This window comes from Protomyctophum bolini (assembly GCF_963924005.1).
Source record: "Protomyctophum bolini genome assembly, chromosome: 4".
Taxonomy (NCBI): domain Eukaryota; kingdom Metazoa; phylum Chordata; class Actinopteri; order Myctophiformes; family Myctophidae; genus Protomyctophum; species Protomyctophum bolini.
In genome coordinates this window covers 12,257,983-12,277,174 of record NC_137865.1, presented here as the reverse complement: position 1 = coordinate 12,277,174, position 19,192 = coordinate 12,257,983, and the positions used below count along the sequence as shown (strand labels likewise).

Sequence of the window (19,192 nt, the reverse complement as noted above, 5' to 3'; positions counted from 1 at the left end):
GGTTTGGAGGAAATATTTTCCTTTGAATGGCAGAGTTCTATGTGTAGAGCTGTTTCCACATAAAACCCTGATGTTCCTCTATATTAGTTCCTTTCATTATAGAAATGAATCACGGAACAGAATGTGACTGCTTTTGTGTCTTTTGCCCAGACTCTGGTTTCTGTCTCTCAAGTTCTGTTGGTTGGTGGGGAGACAAAGACTCCTTATTAAATGGGGAATTGAGCCTCTAGTCATGGCATGGTGACCTTTAAAACACACAAAACGCTGCTGTTGTTGTTGTTGCTGCTGCCATTCTCCTTTGTAGGCCAGTGGGGTAACGCGGAACTATTAGCTAGCTCCAAATTAAATCAGTTACCTACACACAGCAGCTGCTTGTATAAGTGCCTCCTGAAAGAAATATCAGCCACTGTGTCAGGTCAAATTGAATTGGAGTTCCATCCTGTGAGCTGCTAAATGTATTGATTGTTATGTAAACCATCATCACGTTGCTGGGCCCATTTTCAGATGAGAGTACCTAAATTGCTGTTTTCTCTTTGCATGTGTTAGCATGATCCACTATCTCCATCTAGTGGCTGGCTGGGGGTATGGCCCTCCCTTTGTGTTTTTATGGAGTTGGCAGTGTGTATGCATGAATATTTCATGTAGCTTTGGACTGTATGAATATTAACTGCATTCCGTGTTATCATCACCATCATTGTTATGGTTATTAACGTAATTACTTGTTGTGGTTATGCATATGCTTATGCTTATGCAATAATTGTCGCTGAACCCAAGTGAATATTCAGCAAAGTATGTTCTTGTATTTTGGAAAGAAATAGGGACACCAGTGTTAATGTTAATGTTACATCACCCGTAACAGCAAATGTGTTGAAGAGGGAGAACTTGGCAAAACAAAACAAAAATTTGGATATCACAGTAGCCTATATATTTTACCTGCACTGTGAACATTTGAAGCTGATGACTGTATTTGTTAGCATAACCTTTGAAACAATCGGTAAACCTTCATTTGAAAAGTGCTACATAAATTGTTATTATAAATATTTGCAATCCTGACTCCTCCTCTGAATAACCAAGCTTGTCCATGTGTGGTCTGCAGGAAATATGTCATCAGAATACCATTGTTGATGTCAATTTTTGCTGTGAGAATTTTAGGGACTTCCGCCGATAACTACGGAGCACAGTCTGTACATCGGAAGATGTATATGAAGATGTGTAGAAACTAAAGTGGATGTCCCGCCTTATCCCCACTTTAATTCGGTTTTTTTAATTTTTTTGTGAATAGAAATGAGAAACAGATGACAGCTCCACTTTTATGGGGCAGAATTACAGACATTTGAAGGTTGTTGTGGATTCCTCTTATGCACTTTGATTCAAATGCCACTTGTCATGCACCATCATTATTACCATAAAAGGGACACATTCAGAAGCATTCTGTGTGTGTGCGTGCGTGCGTGCGTGCGTGCGTGCGTGCGTGCCGCGTGCGTGCGTGCTTGCTTGCTTGCTTCAGTGATGGAGTCTGGGCTTGATGGGCATGACTGCTTGTCAGTCATGAGTAAATGGTGGAGCAGAAGAATGTGACTGTTGAATTATATATTATATTATTGTCCAGGGTGAGTCCAAGATATGTGAAACTGGCAACCTGTTCTACTGTCTTACCATTAATGAGGAGTGGGTTAAGTCCAGTGTGGGTTGTTTCAATGACCAGTTATTTTGTTTTGTCCACATTCAACTCTAAATAGTTAGTTCAGTTCAGTTCACAACTGTGCAAATTGAGAAATGGTATTCTGATAGACCGTAATAGAGTTATTGTCATGGAGCAGTCCGAGAATGGCAGTGTCATCAGATGATCAGAGTATTTAAAGTATGTGATGTTGCTGGGTGAAGGGCTAATACAGTCATTTGTGTATAGTGTGTAGAGGAAAGGACTGAGGACACAACCTTGAGGGGCCCCTGCGTTGGTGATAACAGAATGATGTACCTACTTTAACTGCTTGTGGTCTATTACTCAGGAAGTTGTGAGACCAGTGGATGAGGAGTGGAGGGATGCTAAGGAGGTGCCACTTCTTGATCATATGATGACGTTGAATAGTGTTGAAAGCAGAACTGAAATCAACAAAAAGAATAGTGGTAAAACTGTCCGAAGATGAGTCCAGATGTTGGAGAAGGGAATGAAGGAGGCATGCCACAGCATCCTCTGTCCCCCTCTTTGCCCTATAGGCAAACTGGAAAGGATCCAGCTGTGACCTGACAGCTGGCAGAATGATGTTTAGAATCAGTCTTTCCAGGCATTTCATCATTATTGATGTTAGTGCTACGGGTCTATAGTGGTTAGGTTATGAGGGGCGGGGTTTCTTGGGTACCGGTATGATGGTGGATGCACTTAGTTAAATGTCAAGATCTACAAGCTTGTTATGTATGTAGATCATCTTATAGACCATGCACGCAACAAAGTACATCCTCCCTCTCGTCATATCTGCTCCTCTCTTCCATCTGTCCCCTATCTCTCCCCTATTTTATTCTCCTCTCTCTTCTCACTCTTCTGTTTCTCATCTATTTCTCTCCACTCCTTCAGCTGTTCTTCCCTCAGATTGCTCCCTTGACTATTTAAGTGTCTTTCAGTGGATCTGGCCCATTTCTTTCAATTAAAGTTCCTCGCAGGCTACCAGCCTGAGCCATTAGAGGTCAATTAGAAATGTAGAAACACTGCTGTCGGTGCAGGTCTCTCGCCCAGAGAGTGAGAGAAAGAGAGACAGACGGACATCTAGACAGAGACTCAGCCCTGAGCCACAGCTCTTCATCTCCCCGGTAACAAGCGTCTATAAAGCATCAGGAGACATAATTAACCTTTTCAATTGTTACCTGGCAAATGTATGCGTCATTTTTCAATAGAATGACTCCCGTTTGCTTTCTTTGGCACCTTTTGTTCAGTTTGAGGTTTCATCATTGGCTTCTTTGGGTCTGTTTCCCAGATTTCGCTGTCTCTCAGCCTGGCATTACCCAGACTGATAACGTGCCTCCACGGCATCAGTCTGGACTTCGGCCCCTATAGGAGAGTATAAGGAATCAGAAAATGATTTCTGTTTTTCACTGTTGTATGGACAGCAGTTGAAACGCAGTCACGGATTGGTATACCCATCATTTTCTCATTTCCCATACACTGTGCCTGTAGGCCGAAGTCCAGACTGATACACATTATCAGTCTGGACTGATCACTTTTTTTGCTTTGAGGGTCTGTGAATGAGATTGAGAATGAGATGATGTATGATGATAAGAGTGCCCCTCACTTTACACAGGTGTGATTTTTATATCACATCAAATAAGAATCAGCCCGGCGGATTCACTCATATGTACAGTATAACCAACTGATGGCGAGAAAACAATAATGTTACTGCCGTCAAAATCGTACCAAACAGTATCAAATATGAGTGACTGACTATCCTAAACAATACAGAGCCACCTCCCCGACAATATCGCAGAGACAGTTTGTTTATTTTTGGACCACAATTCTTATATGAGACTATTCTATGATGACCCAATGTTATTCTCCATAAATTATTTATATTATTATTTATTATTTTATCTGTCTTATTAACCCATTTTAGGCGGGAACCCTTTTGGTGTTAGCATTACGTTATGCTTTAGCTATTTAAAAATAGCAGATCTACAAGCTCATCGCTACAAGCTTGTAGGTCTGCTATTTTTGAAAAATCGAAGAGCGACTGACATAGAAGACATTTTTAGAATCTGATCTCAGGTCAGAATGAAAACTGTCAGGATGTAGAAGACATTTTTAGAATCTGATCTCAGGTCAGAATGGGTTAACCTGACGGTCTCTGGTGTCCTTCCTTCTCCTCCAGGTTCTTGCAGGAGAAGAGGCAGACATTACGTCCAGCATGTTGAACACTGACGACGTGGACACCGCGGCAGAGGAGCTGGTGTACACTGTGGAGTCCCCGGCCAATGGGATGGTTTCTCTCAAAGAGTCACCAGATGAGGAGGCTCTCAACTTCACACAGGCCCAGGTCAACAGAGGAGAGGTCACCTTCATTCACCAAGGTGAGGACGTAGTAACGGCAGAGTCATTATGATTTTTAATGAAACAGACCTACGTACTGTATACAGACCAAATCTCTTTCTGTCAAAGATAGCCGATCTATGCCCAAGAGTTTTTGGCTAATGTTCCCCCCAGAATTTGGCTGCTGGTGTTCAAGTGGTTACATTGGATGGATGGATGGATGGATGGATGGATGGATGGATGGGTGGGTGGGTGGGTGGGTGGGTGGATGGATGGGTGGATTGAGAGATGAGATGAGATGAGATGAGATGAGATGAGATGAGATGAGATTTATTGTCATGTACAGTACAGTACAGCGAAAGGTATTCTCGCATCTCACCGGAGTGCAAACATGTCAGTATAAAGTGATACATTAAGTGCAGGTCAGTAAGTAAATGCAGTAAGAGCAGTAGACATTAAATAAAGAAATAAATAAGGATATTATAAGGCGATGAATAAAGAATAGACATTCAATATTGTCAGATCCCTTTTGCACATAGTAGTCTAGCACAGAAGTGCTAGACTAAGATCCAGTGACCAGTGATCCAGTTTCCTCCCCCTTAGACCTGCTGAAAGGTGGATTTCCAGGCCTCTTTTAAAGGATGCCAGTGATCTTCAGCTTCACAGTATCAGTGTGTCTCTCTCTGTCTGTAGGTGAGGATTCTGGAGAGTTCAGCTTCACAGTATCAGTATGTCTCTCTCTCTGTCTGTAGGTGAGGATTCTGGAGGGTTCAGCTTCACAGTATCAGTATGTCTCTCTCTCTGTCTGTAGGTGAGGATTCTGGAGGGTTCAGCTTCACAGTATCAGACGGAGAACACACGTCTCCTCTCTATCGATTTGTGGTCACCGCCAGGCCGCTCACCATCACCATGGAAACCCAGGAGGAACTGATGGTGTTTCCAGGTAAGATGCCAGATACTGCCAGATACTGCTGTGTTATATAACTTTGTTATATGACATACAGCAGACTGCTTTAGTTCAACAATCACAACCACAAATCACAAATCATGCATGTTATATTCAGTGGTGGATAAAGTACTCACAATTTTGTATTTATTTTTTATTTTTGCTTAAGTAAAAGGACCAATACTGCAATATAGAAGTACTCTCTTACAAGTAAAAGTCCGGCATTGAAAATGTAGCTGAGATGTAGTGGAGTACAAATACCTCAAAGTTGTACAGTACTTACGTAAATGTACTTTACTTTAAATGTTACTTTATACCACTGATGGGCCACTTTCAATGAAAATGAAAAGAGTTGGCTGTGTTCATGTTTTTTACTTTCTTGATTGACACTAAATAAAAACTAGATTAAAATGTTATGGAGGGACTAGTGGAGAAGAGATCCAGTAGAACTAAAAGGCATGTTATGTTTGGTTGTGCTTGGGTGTTGCACTCTGAAAATAGCAGATCTACATTTCTGAGCTTGTATATTTTCAGCATGCAACCAAGTGTACAAATCTGCCATTACGTCAAGGCCCTTTTCTGTGGAAAAAAAAACAAACCACTAAACAAAGGGTATTTATTAAAATGTATTCTATAGATTCTAGCCTTAAAATAATTGATAAATATTATTTGTAAATCTCAATGGGAAAAAATAATGGACGATTTTTCAGTGGGACCAGAAAACCACGCCCACTGCACTGCTATGCCCTATTGTGTAGTCATTATCTGGTCCAGGGCCATTTTCCACAGACTAGTCACAGCTCAGATTCCTGACTGGGGTGTATTACTTTGACAGGAAGCAGGCAGTCGATCTCCAGTGCCAACCTGGACGCTGTGACCAGCGAGGACGGAGATGAAATCAGCTACAGCCTGGTCAGACCTCCACGCCTGGGAAGACTCATCCTGGCCAATGACAGGAACCAGTATGAAGAGATCACACGCTTCACTCAAACTCAGGTATGTATGACGGGGGGCTGTGTGTGGTGTGAATCGTGTGATATAACGACTGAGGTTCCCAAACCTTTTAGCTCGCGACCCAAAATATTTGACTGCCCGGAACCCAAACTATAGTGGAAATAGCTGATTTAAAAGCTCACAACGTGTCGCGTTTTGAGCTTGTACTGTAGCTTGGCTATTTTCACTACTTCTTACACATTTATTTATTTTTTAAACATGTCAATTATTTAGAAAATCAGTTTTTAATACTAAATTATAATGTTAATTGAAAAGAAAATGTAGGAAACAAAAAATTAAGGGATATTTAGTCCTGACCCATACAAATTTGTCCGCGGCCCACTGTTTGGGAACCAGTGATATACGTAGCACTGTGTTTTATCTGTCTGTCTTTCTTTCTGTCTCTCTTTGGCCTGTCTTCCTATTTCATTTGAAATGATATAAAAATAATAGATAAAAATATAAACTGTCCTAAATGTGTTGCAGTCCTCAGCCAGCAGGGGGAGACATTGCACATGGAATTTAGTCTCACTGGAGACAGACAGTCATAGATGACATGCTCTGCAGGCTAAATGTCCTATTATAGTATTCTACAGTTAATGCACGGTAATCATAACGAAAATATGATTGGATCTTTGAAAGCGCTGAAATGACATTAGCCTACCATAGAGTCCAGGACTCATGACATCCTCTCAACAACAGGAGGGATATTTGGAGAACAAAGCATTGCTTGTGATTCCAGCAACTTAGTTAGATGTAGAATTAACATGCAGGTTGTTCTGTTGTTTGTATTGTGCCAGTACAGTAACCTCAAGCAAAAATAGTCACATTACAAGATCATCTATTCCAGTGCTGAGTGCTGACATAGGCCTACTAGGTTTTAGGCTATTAGTATTTTGTGTGTGTTGTGCATGCAATCCGTGCATGCATGCGTTTTTGTCTCTGTGTGTGTGTCAGTTAAGGTTAATGTGCAAGTAAATGTAGACGGATAACGTGGTCAAACGTGCACAGAATGTTTGTTTGCGTATGCACAAGCACACTGCATGTGTGCACTGCACACATACAGTATTTGCAGGTGCATGAGGAGTTGAATTGATGTGCTGACCTCAAAGACTATATGCAGCCTCACTCACACATTCCAGTCCACTAATCGTGTTCCTCCTGGCTCAGCTCACATTGACAAACCACTGGCACAGCACTCTGGCTGGAAGCACCATTTACTGTCTGCCTACTAAAGGTTGGTCTCCAACAGTGAAGGGCTGTGTGGGCTTTGAAATGATAATATAGACCTCGTTCTACCGCTATGCCGCCAGAATGTGGAATGCCCTACCAAACACAACAGTGTGACTCCTTACCCTCCTTCAAAACCGCTCTAAAAGAGCACCTGCAGGTGCATGGCTGCAAATTGTAACTGGCCCCTGTAACAAGTCAAAACTCTAAGCTTATATCACCAGAAATGACTTGAAATTGTACAGTATATGGATTATGGAATGTGATTTACTGTTTTCATTTCCATATTGAAGGGTTTTGTTACGAATCCCAGGTTACAGCAGGCCCAGTGCCACGGGGGCGCCTGCCAGAGGGGGCCTGGCACCCTCAGTTGCTAATTCTGCCCCCTCAGTTTAAGTTTTATGTACTTGTTTTACTCTATAAAAATGAGATGTGCCCTTTCACAATTTTCAACTGCCACCTCATTCATTTAATCCTGGAGCTGAGCCTGGGTTACAGTAATTGTTAGTTCTGCCTCACGACAATTTGTTTTTGGTTAGTTGTTTAAATGTCAAGTATTAGTAAAATGGACTTACGTACTTAGACTTAGTTCCTCCTGTTCCTATTGGGCGAGGAGTCCCCTCCATATGCTCTCTCTGGCGACCCTTATTGCTCCGTGCCAGCTGACACTGGACCCATCTCGCTTAGGTCTTCCTTAGCTGTCTGTCTCCATTGCCACACTTGCCGGTCTCTCTCTTGGTAGTCGGAGTATGTGCCCAGCCATTATCCTTCTCCTGTCAGAGACCATTGTCAGACAGTGATGCTACCCCTGCCCTTCTCATCACCTCCTCATTGGTGATGTGGTCTCTCCATAAGATCCTCAAGATGGATCTGAGGCATTGTCTGTGGAAGGCATCCAACTTGTTGGTGATGCTGGCTGTCTTCATCCACGTCTCACAGGCGTAGGTCGCTGTTGGGATGACCACTGACATATACTGTAGAGGCGTAGCTTGGTAGCCATAGTGATGTCTTTAGACCAGTGGTTCCTAAACTGTGGTGCATGCACCCCTTGTGGTGTGCGAGCGCCTTCTAGGGGGTGCGCGACATGAAAAGGCTAATAATGGTGGTGCTATGGTTTTATTATACAGTAAATATATTAGCATACTGTATTATGCCAATATATGGCAAGTATATGCAGAATATAGCCTATGCTGCATACAGTATATATGCCATATTCAGGTTCATATATGTGCATATAATTATGTGTATATATAAGAAATATATATAGCTTATGCAATTTTTATTTCAATGTGGGGGGCATGGCCAAAAAGGTTTGGGAACCGCTGCTTTAGACAACCAAATGTTGCAGAGCCGTTGGAACACTACTGCAAGATAGGTTAACATACTCTTAACGTCAACGTACTCTATGTCGTGTTGGCCTAGAGTGAGTGTTGGAAGGTGTTGGTCTTGTTCGACGGTCATGGCTGTCATGGCTTATCCGAAATCCGACCTTTTCTCCATGCTCATGGAGACTTATCAGAGCCAAATAAAGTTAAATGGAAAACCATAGTAATATTATGAAAACAATGCCACCATCTAATTTTAAAATCAAAACCACTGACAGAATATTTGTTTGGACATCTTCCAGGAAACTGAGATTTCATTCGTCTATAACTTTAGACAGAACATTTTTAAACATTCCAATGCATATTTGCTTGATTTGCTGAATACTTTGGCATCCAACATCCATTTACCCGTCCACTCTACTTTCTCATCTCCTCGTGACACTAGTCATCATGCATTAGTTTTTATTTAATTTTTGGGTTTTTTCAGTGAAAAATGGTAGTTGACGTTGCCGAACATTTTTCCATCATAGTTTTAGTCGACGGAATCAACACTGCAATGTTAAATATGTCACCTCTAAAAGCAGTTGCTCTCTGGTTTCCTGTCCCGGCCACACTGTCAAGCTTCAGTTGGAGTCTCGTAATAGTATCCCAAACTTTCCAAAGAAACCTTCCAAAAAGCCACTGATTTGTTTCCTGTTGTGTTCCTCTGTCGACCCCTAGTTGGAGTCTGGAGCCGTGTATTATGAGCACCAGATGCCTGGAGATCCATTCTGGGTGGTGAGGGACTCCATCGAGCTGATCCTGTCGTCTCAGCCGGCTCCTGATGTCCGACACATCCTGCCCATCACAGTGTCTTACTACGCCGCACACCGCAACGTCTCCACACAGCTCTGGAGGAACAAAGGTCAGTCGAGTCAAGCTCGGGACAGCTAGGGACTTTATCAGACCACTGTTTCCCAAACACGCAGGCATATTTTGGGGGGTCGCGAGTAAATATCCCTTCATTGTTTCCTACATTTGGTTTATAATTATTATTATTTTGAAAGGTTTTCAAAGAATTCCCACATTTTATTCACACATTTTCAAAACAATTTCATATATCAATAAAAATAAAAAAATCTAAGAAAAGATTAAGAAGTAGTGGAAATAGCAGATCTCCAAGCTTGCATTTTCACTACTTTGGGTTCTGGGGAGACATAACATTTCTCTTTTGGGTCTTGAGCTAAATGTTTGGGAACCACGGACAGCTCCGATTCTTGATTCATTATGATTGACCACTTTCGAAGCATTGTAAGTAAATGCTGGAAATGGTAGGAAAGAAAACAGTTGTGGAGCTGTGGAGGCACACAAATATATTTCATTTTGTGCAGCAAGAAACCTTTTTCTTGCGCCTAATAAAATAACAAGGTCCTCTTTCAAGTCAGACTTCATCTGCGTCTCTCACACATGAAGAAATGTGTTTCACAAGAGCACTGTAGAATATGTGCAAAGTATACAGAAATAGCCAACTTTTCATCCAAATAAAATAATCCACAACATGTTGAAGGAAACCAGCTTCATGTAGACCTCTGTCTCTGCACTAACACACACACACACACACACACACACACACACACACACACACACACACACAGTGTGAGAGAGAGATTTATGCAGAGAGGGTTTTGGCTAGTATAACTGGTCTTTTTTTTGCTGTAGAATAACACGTGCACACACGCACACGCACCAGACTAAAGAATGTTTATTCTTTCATGGGACACTTTTGAGGTCTATTTGAATTCAGGTAACGCCCTGCTTGGCTCTCACACCTGAAGCAATAGTGATGTAAGAAAACAGATAGGAGGTAACGGATGGAATAACCCAATAACCTATTAATGATGTACTTGGCTGTGTGCCGTCTTCCCTCAGGTCTGGAGATCGTTCAAGGTCAGAGGAAAGCCATCGACGGCTCCATCCTGGATGCCTCCAACCTGCTGGCCAGCCAGCCGGAGTCGGACCGAGGCCAGCTGGACGTGCTTTTCGAGGTCCGTCGCTTCCCCGCTCACGGGCGCATCACCCTCCAAGGCACCGACCTCCCCCGGGACGCCCCGCTCTTCACCCAGGAAGAGGTGAACCGGGGTCAGGTGGAGTTCCTCCACGACGACTCCGGAGCCTCTTCCGACAGCTTCGGCATACAGGTCTGTAGGGGTGGGACGATAAGCGTTATTATCGTTTATCGTGATGAAAAAAACCCCACTTACAACAATCGTGTCGCAGAGATTTTAATATATCATAATATCGTTGTCATCCCTTCAGGTCCGTCTCGTCCCCAAGGCCCGTGACGCCGCCCCCTCCCCGTCCCAGGCCGTGGTTCTGGAGGAAGTCTTCCACGTCTCCGTCAAGCGGCGCGACGCGAACCCTCCCGAGCTGGTGAGCATCGACATGCTGCTGGAGGTCCTGCAGGGCGCCATGACCGTGCTGACCCGGAAGCACCTCAACACGCGCGACGAGGACAGCCCGCCGGACGAGGTTCGCTTCGCCGTGACCAAAGCCCCCTCGAACGGGCGTCTGGTGGACACCATGACCACGGACCCCGTCTCGCAGTTCACCCAGGAGATGGTGAACAGCGGGAGGGTGGGCTTCGTCAGCGACGGCAGCCTGGCCGACAGCTTCGTGGAGTTCGTCGTGTCGGACGGGAAGTACCACACCGAGCCGCACACGCTCCACATCGGCGTCCTGGCCAGGACTCTGGTGCTCGCCAAGGCTCCGGAGATCCAGGTTAGTTAGCAGGGCTGTCATCATTACACATTTGATTGTCACACAATTAAATCGTTATATATAGTAGTATAGTAGTCGCAATAATTTGTGTGACACAAATAATTGCGAATGTGATTAACAATTTCATTGTGTTTTTTGGCATTGGAAATTGGAATATTATGAATATAAATTACATTTCTGTTTGGCTTTTAGGCTTCGTAATGCAAAAATGCACAGGGCAAATATGCCCTATACCTGAAATACAATTACTGGCATTTTTATAAATTGTATACTATACTATACTAATAAAATAGTGGAAATAGCTTATCTAGAAGCTCACAAGGCGTGCGTCATAAGCTTGTTGACCTGCTATTTCTGCTTTTTTTATGTATGAACACGATTATGACAAAAAGAATTGCGATTATCTCAAAGAAATGCGATTAGACGATTATGTAATAATTGTGACAACCCTACAGGTCAGGCAAGGGGACGACGAGACGCTGGTGACGGAGGAGATGCTGCGGGCCACGACCGGAGGCCCCATCGAAGAGGAGGTTCTCTATAAAATCACCAACGTTCCAAAGTACGCGGCCGTCATGGTGGACCGACAGCCCACGTCCGCTTTCACCCAGACGCAGATCAAGGAGGGCCGAGTCAGCGTGCGTTTCGTCAAGTCCACCTCGCCTCGAGACAGCGTGGCGTTCGTGGCACGGAGCAGGGCGGCAAACGTGTCGTCGTTCCTCAACATAACGGTCAAACCTCTGGCCAACATCGCACAGGACCCTCTCCTGCCACGGGGCGCTCTCGTCCAATTGGACAGGAAGCTTCTGGACGCGACGCCGCTTGTTAACAAAACCAGGACCAACCCCATGTTCAGTGTCATCCAGCAGCCTCGGGGAGCCAGGTTTGTGAGGTCACAAGGTCATCCCGGAGCGGGTCAACCCGTCGATACCTTCAGCCAACGTGACTTGGACGATGGCCTCGTGGCAATGGAGATCCTAAACGATTCTCCTGGATCACAAGGTGGCGTGGTTCAAGATGAAGCCCGCTTCCTGCTCAAAGCCCATGGCGTCCCTCCGGCAGAATGCGTTCTGTCATTCCAAACTGCACCTTACAATGCCTCTGGCGTCTACCCCGCTACTCTGCTCAGAGTCCCGCCAGAGTCACCGTGGGTGGATAGTAATGATCTCCCGGGCGGGGCAGGATATCCCCGTGCCACGCCGGCCGGCCCACGCTGGAGAGGCAACATGGACTGGCCCCAAGGAGGAGAGGGCCCTACGACAGCCCCTCCCTCGTCCGGGGGTCCATCGGACTCCCACAGGAAGCCCATCGTCTCCCGGCGCAACAACCTCTGGTCCATCCTCATCCCCATCCTCGTCATCCTCCTCCTGCTCCTCCTGGCGGCCATCCTGGCCTACTACCTTATCCGCAAGAACAAGACGGGCAAGCACAACGTCCAGAACGCCTCGTCCAAGCCCAAGAACGGAGAGGTGGCCGGGACGGAGAGTTTCCGCAAGACGGACGCGGCCAACAACATCCCCATGTCTAACATGGACTCCAAGGAGGCCGACCCGGAGCTTCTGCAGCACTGTCGGACATCGAACCCGCCCCTGAAAAAGAACCAGTACTGGGTCTGAGATGTTCTGAGAGACAGGGAACCAAGCTGAGTGTTTTGGGGACGATGCTGCCTCCTGAATCATTCCATGTTATCAGTATTGTCGACCTTGTGTCACAGTATTATGAATAAATAGTGTTTGGGACACTGCCTGCCAAATCAATCTGCTTAAAAATGAAGACCTCTTGCCACAGTAGTATTATAAATTAAAAACACTCTTTTACCTGATACCATTGGTTACTCTCTTTATCTCAAGCAGCGAACTGTGGGCCAATTCTCAGGGGATGAAACACTGAATAGCTATTGGCAAAAACGAGGGGCAGTTTCTTCAGCCATGTCTATTTATTGTTAGGTTGTATCATTCCTTTTTGGTCAAAAGGGCACGAAATGAGGACATGAACATGCTTTGTGTTTGCAAAGGTTTTATTTTGTTGTGCGCTCTTCCATTGTATTCCATACAAAAGTATTCAGTGTCTGTCTGTCTGTCTGTCTGTCTGTCTGTCTGTCTGTCTGTCTGTCTGTCTGTCTGTCTGTCTGTCTGTCTGTCTGTCTGTCTGTCTGTCTGTCTGTCTGTCTGTCTGTCTGTCTGTTTGCTTGTTCTGAAGGAGAGGTGGATATGTGTTGTACATACTTCAGATACAGTATGAGGTACATGTATGCTGTATGAGTGAAAAAGATGATACGCTGCCATGTTTTATGGTTATTTTTCTATCACTTCATTCTTTTTTCTTCTTTTCTCAGTCAAACTCAAAATGACATGACTAGTCTCAATAATTTGGGATGCAAAAATGTTAGCCTGAGATGATCAAGTTTGGTGTGGTGAAGTCTTGTTCATCCAGTTCAAAATGAGCATGTGCTCAGTAGTAGGCCTACGCACCAAAACCTACCCAACAAGTTTCTGTCCTGTTTCATATTTAATTATCTTATGCATTCCTCTGAAGGCTATTGTTAACGTACACATACTCACTGGACTGACACAACGCCCACTACAAAACCACACACACGGTTTAATTTGAGTTTTTCACGCATTCCTGATTGGCTGACGGGCACAGATGAGGTCACATCCTGATTGGCTGACAGGCAGGGATGAGGTCATTTGGAACTATGAGGTTTTAATTTTCCAAGGAGCCCGCTGAGATTGGTTGGTTCTTGGTTGGTTGGTTTGTTTTGGTTGGCACATTGGTTGTTTGTATAGAAGTTGAACGGCTAGTTGGTTGGTTGTTGACATGGGAATAAAGTATAAAAGGTTCCACTGGTTGGATATTAAAAATGATCTTAAATGGATGCAGACAGAAATGTGTTAGTCATTTTCTGTTTGCCGTGTTTGAGATATAGGCCTAGCTACTTGTGATAATGATGTTTTGCATTCCATTCAGTCTTTCCTTGCCAATAGAGAAACATTAATGTGTAAAGAAACCTAAGAGACACCTTGTATTGATTCTTGTCAGATTATTATTTCCAATGAAATTATTAAGATACCTGTTAAATCAGGTTAGATTCAATCCGAAATGGAATCCTATAGAATCTTTTTTTGTTTCATATCTCTGACCTGTGGAGACTGTTTATAAAATTTATCAAAGTATTATTCTTTTTTCATTTTACTGAATGTTTCAGTTTATTGAATGTGTTTAGAACAACACAACCGAAGGCACAATGTTTAGTATATCTGGTGCAGGGTAATCAGGTTAGCATTTCTCTCTTAATGCCTCACACTGATTAAAAACATTCAACAAACTAGATCTATTTCAGTATTTGTTGTATATATTTTTTTATTTCATCTATCTATATTAGGATGCATCAAGGCTATTTCGTTTCATTTTTTACTGAGCAACAAAGTATACATTTGCCTTAAGTCATCTCCTTTAGGCCTTTGTACTCTTGAGAGCATGTTGTACTTTGCTGTTTTCTCCTTCGATTTGTCTTCTATTTTTGTAACTTTGTACAAGAGCAGGAATCCTCACGTATAGCAGTTTTAAACTTCACCAGAGCGCTCAGGAAATGGACTGTGTTTCTAATATCACTGTCGTCAGTTCTCCACAATGAAATAGATTTATCCCATTTTTAGGTTTCACACTAAGAAAACAAACAAATAATAATAATTTCCTGCCTTTGGATCTATCGTCTATGTATCTTGTTGATGTCTGTGTGTAAATACTCTATTTTTGAATACTATTATTGTGTTTAATGGTCATCTAGGTAAAATATATTTCACTGTGTAAGAGACTTGACATCATTGTGTTTGTATAATTTGCCCACTGGCTGTGTGTGTGTGTGTGTGTGTGTGTGTGTGTGTGTGTGTGTGTGTGCGTGTGCGTGTGCGTGTGCGTATGTCTGCCTGCCTGCCTCAGATCTTTGCTGCCCCACAAAAGTATGACATTTTCTTGTTAGCTTTTCTATTTTCTTTTCACTATTTATTATTTCTGTCAACCCCCTTTTTATCACATACTGATACGTGATTACTTGATTTAAAATGTAAGCCAACATGCTAAATACAGAACCATGCTTTAGTACTCGGAACCAGAAGACATGTCCAGTGAAGCTACAGTGTGTCGGAGAGCTTACATTGTCCCAACACTAATGGAAAATAAAGGGTACATGCAACGTACAAGATTGTCTGTGCACGTGCTTTATGATTTTGCATAGTGTTTTTTAAAGATATTCTTCTGTCATAGTTAGAATTTACATCTAAACTATACATCAAGTAAATTTAACTTTGAACGTGTACAAATGTAACCAAATAGTCCCATAAGGGTCTATTTGGTTACATTTAATACACTTTCAATGTTACAAGTGGATAAATTAACACTGAGGATTTTACTTTGTTGTCATAATTTCCTCAATTATTCCTCAGTTATCCAGACTATCTATATATCTGGTGTTTGTATTGGCGAGCTGAGGTCTGTCATGGGATTTGGTGATGTGGGACATGTATGCTGCCATATTGGAGTATTAGTGACTCAAAACGTAATGATTGTGATTATTGCATCTTTCTCTCTCCCTATAACAAAACACTGGAAATTGCATCATGTTGGGGTGTTTGGGGAAAACATATATTTGTTCTACTGCTCTATTGCTGCATAATATAGGCTACAACAAGAATTGAGTACACAGTACACACAGTTTTATTATTCTACTTTATTTAAAAGCCAACCTCTATTATTTTCAGGATGGTGTGTGCTCATTTGGCCACCAGGTGACATCAGAGTGCAGGCGGATTTAGCCTTGCATGTGTGCAGCGTTTAACAAGTTCCTCTCCCAGAGTAGTCATTCTTTCCTATGAATGGCCTTTACGTTTGAGTTTTCTTTCAGCTGTTCACATTTTCCTGCAGTAGAATTGAACTTGTGTTGATCACCTGCTGGTGGCTGTTGTTGGGGAACAGGAAGGAACTCTGTCTGCAGCACGGCGCATTGCTGTCTTCTTGGCCCAGCTGTTGTTACACGTCTTCTAATGAGACCTCATTTATGTTGCTGTCTTTCTGCGGTTGAGCCGTTTGCAGGTAACCAATACATACTTGCAGGTAAATGCATTACCTCTGTTGTGTGACTTGTGTCCATCTGATACATAGAGTTATTTTATTTAAACACAAGTAGTTCTGATACTACAATGACAACCCTGCTCTCCCCACACTACGGCCCATTTTCTTTGGCATAAGGCCTGCAACCAGGTGAAAGGACCATACCAGTGTTATATAAGGCCATTGTCCCATGTCAACATCAGCCCCACCTAAAACTTACTGTAGGCCTATTGAAAGCACTATTCAAACTAGTAAGGAAAACATTTTCAGTCATATACCGGTAGTAGCCCCTCTCGGAACCCTCCGAAAGCTTTTATGATTGGACCTATAGCTTTGCCCAGCGTGAACCAGGACCCAATGGGTAAAGTCTTTTAATACTCTATGGTAAAGTCATAAAAGTGTAAGAAACTTTACTACATTTGGGTTCTGCTTGTGGGGCTAATACCGGTAGTATCATCATGGTCAGTATCATGTCAGTTTAATTGTCAGTTAACATGTCAGTATCATCATTATCATGCCATGGTCACTAATCATGTCAGTATCATGCCATGGTCAGTTTGGTCACTAATCATGTCGGTATCATGGTCACTAATCATATCAGTATCGTGGATTCGTGGTCCCATCAGTATCATGTAAAAGTAAAATGTCAACAACAACTACTGTAAATAAATCTAAACCTTTTCACCATTTCCTCCAAAATAGCTGTTCTACTGTACAAGCTCATGACGTGTAATGTACTTTTAACCACTCACAGCAGTGTGACATGATGTGTGACAAGGCTGTGTTGCCATGGTGCCATGATGTTACCATGGTAACATATGGTACCATGGTACCATGTTAAACATTGAAACTCTTTGAGTTTGAAACAACTACACAAAAACGAAAAGGCCTCAGTCAGGTTTAAGCAAGACCTTGCTTGCTATGAGGCAACACCAACAGTGTAACCATAGTGTAATCACTGCTCCCACATGCTCTGACTGTGACCCACAAAACACAATGATCAGCAACTTCCTGAACTGTGATGAATGTTAACATAAAGTTTTTTTGTTTGTTTTTTCTTCACAGGGATCTTTCCTTTCTGTGTTCTGTCATGATGCCATGCAAATCATGCTGCCAGTGGTGGAAAGTAACTAAGTAAAACATTGGGGTAGGCTACTTTAATTTACTGTATTTCCAATTCTCAATACTTTTGCTTCTACTCCACGTCTCAGAGGCAAATATTGTACTTTTTACTCCACAATAGAAAACTTTAGTTACTTTATGTAGATTTGAATTAGTATAACAAAACATATAGGCCTACATGTCATAAACCACTTCTGCCCTATTTAAATTTTATTTGGCTAGTCACAACGTGCTGCGATGTGACACATTGTGAGCCTGTAGATCTGCTTTTTTCAAAATATTTTAATACATTTTATACATACCTTAATTGTGAAATGGGACGTATTGTTGGTACTTTATTTTACTAAATTTTGTACTAGACTTATGTACTTTTACTCAAGCAAATTTTGAATACCGTAACTTTGACTTGTAAGTTGTAACAGAGGGTTTCTACATAGGAGTATTGATACTTCTACTTAAGTAAAAACATTTGGTACTTTCCCACCACTGCACGTGGCTATGGCTGTCAATCTGAGTCTCTTGATGTCATGTTACTGCACGTTTTTCCAGTGAGTCAGGACTTATGTAACATTATGTGATCATGTTCAGTGATATAAGCTCAGATACAGTAGTTACTCTTAACCCAAGAATAGCAGATCTACAAGTTCATAGCAGGGCATGAAGTGATGCTCTATGAGCTTGTATATCTGCTATTTTTGAATAGCAGATATAAGTATAAGACACATATGCTTTCCCGGTTTTAACGAGTTAAACTACCTCTAACATCCAGGCCCGGTTTACACAACATGTGCCCACTCACCCTGTGCTCATAGGAGGCCTTAGCTAAGTTTCACCAGTTTCAATTGAAACGGGCCTCCCTCCACCCTCAGGGGGGCCTCCGAGCTACGCCAGACGTCATTCAAACCCCCACCACCCTTGGCCCTCTCTCTTTCTCTCTCTCACTCACACTAAGGCCGCCACTGTATATAGCAAAATGTCTTTACTTTGTAGGATATCCGACAGTACAATGATCATGATCTGTCACTGCCTGTAACTAAACCTGAGAAGAAAGGACTTCTTGAAAATTGTATTTTCCGTGTCCCTCCACCACCAGTGTCATTTCTCATCATGTTCTAGTGAAGTAGATATGGACCAGCTGTTGTTGTTGCACATGCATGTGTTGTCTTATGTCACTGCTTCTAGGGAATAACACGCTGGTCTACTCAACAAAACACAGAAAATACAGTCTATTATGATGATGGTTGATGTTATGCAAAATAACGCTGCTTAATTAATAATACAACACATTTCAGTGCTCTTATATTAAGGTTCCATCAAATCATAAGTAGGCCTATCCCAGCAAGCCAAATGACATCATGATGACGTTATGACGTCGTGCTCTGGTGACGTTCAGGACTAGGACAGATCACAGCCCATACGGGGATGATCTTTACGTCGTGCTCTGGTGACGTTCAGGACTAGGACAGATCACAGCCCATACGGGGATGATCTTTACATCGTGCTCTGGTGACGTTCAGGACTAGGACAGATCACAGCCCATACGGGGATGATCCTTACGTCGTGCTCTGGTGACGTTCAGGACTAGGATAGATCACAGCCCATACGGGGATGATCTTTACATCGTGCTCTGGTGACGTTCAGGACTAGGACAGATCACAGCCCATACGGGGATGATCTTTACGTCGTGCTCTGGTG

At 42.9% G+C, this 19,192-nt stretch overlaps 1 protein-coding gene across 1 annotated transcript in view; it reads left to right on the top strand.

Annotated features, from left to right (window-relative positions):
• The window catches only part of cspg4 (chondroitin sulfate proteoglycan 4), a 101,198-nt gene extending 85,730 nt beyond the window's left edge, over positions 1-15,468 (top strand). The window contains exons 7-13 of the mRNA XM_080762589.1: positions 3,858-4,056; positions 4,827-4,958; positions 5,797-5,957; positions 9,230-9,413; positions 10,418-10,686; positions 10,805-11,266; positions 11,722-15,468. Coding sequence (XP_080618715.1) covers positions 3,858-4,056; positions 4,827-4,958; positions 5,797-5,957; positions 9,230-9,413; positions 10,418-10,686; positions 10,805-11,266; positions 11,722-12,882 — 2,568 coding nt within the window. The 3' untranslated portion in view covers positions 12,883-15,468. The remainder of the gene's footprint in view (positions 1-3,857; positions 4,057-4,826; positions 4,959-5,796; positions 5,958-9,229; positions 9,414-10,417; positions 10,687-10,804; positions 11,267-11,721) is intronic.
• Positions 15,469-19,192: the final 3,724 nt, after the last annotated feature.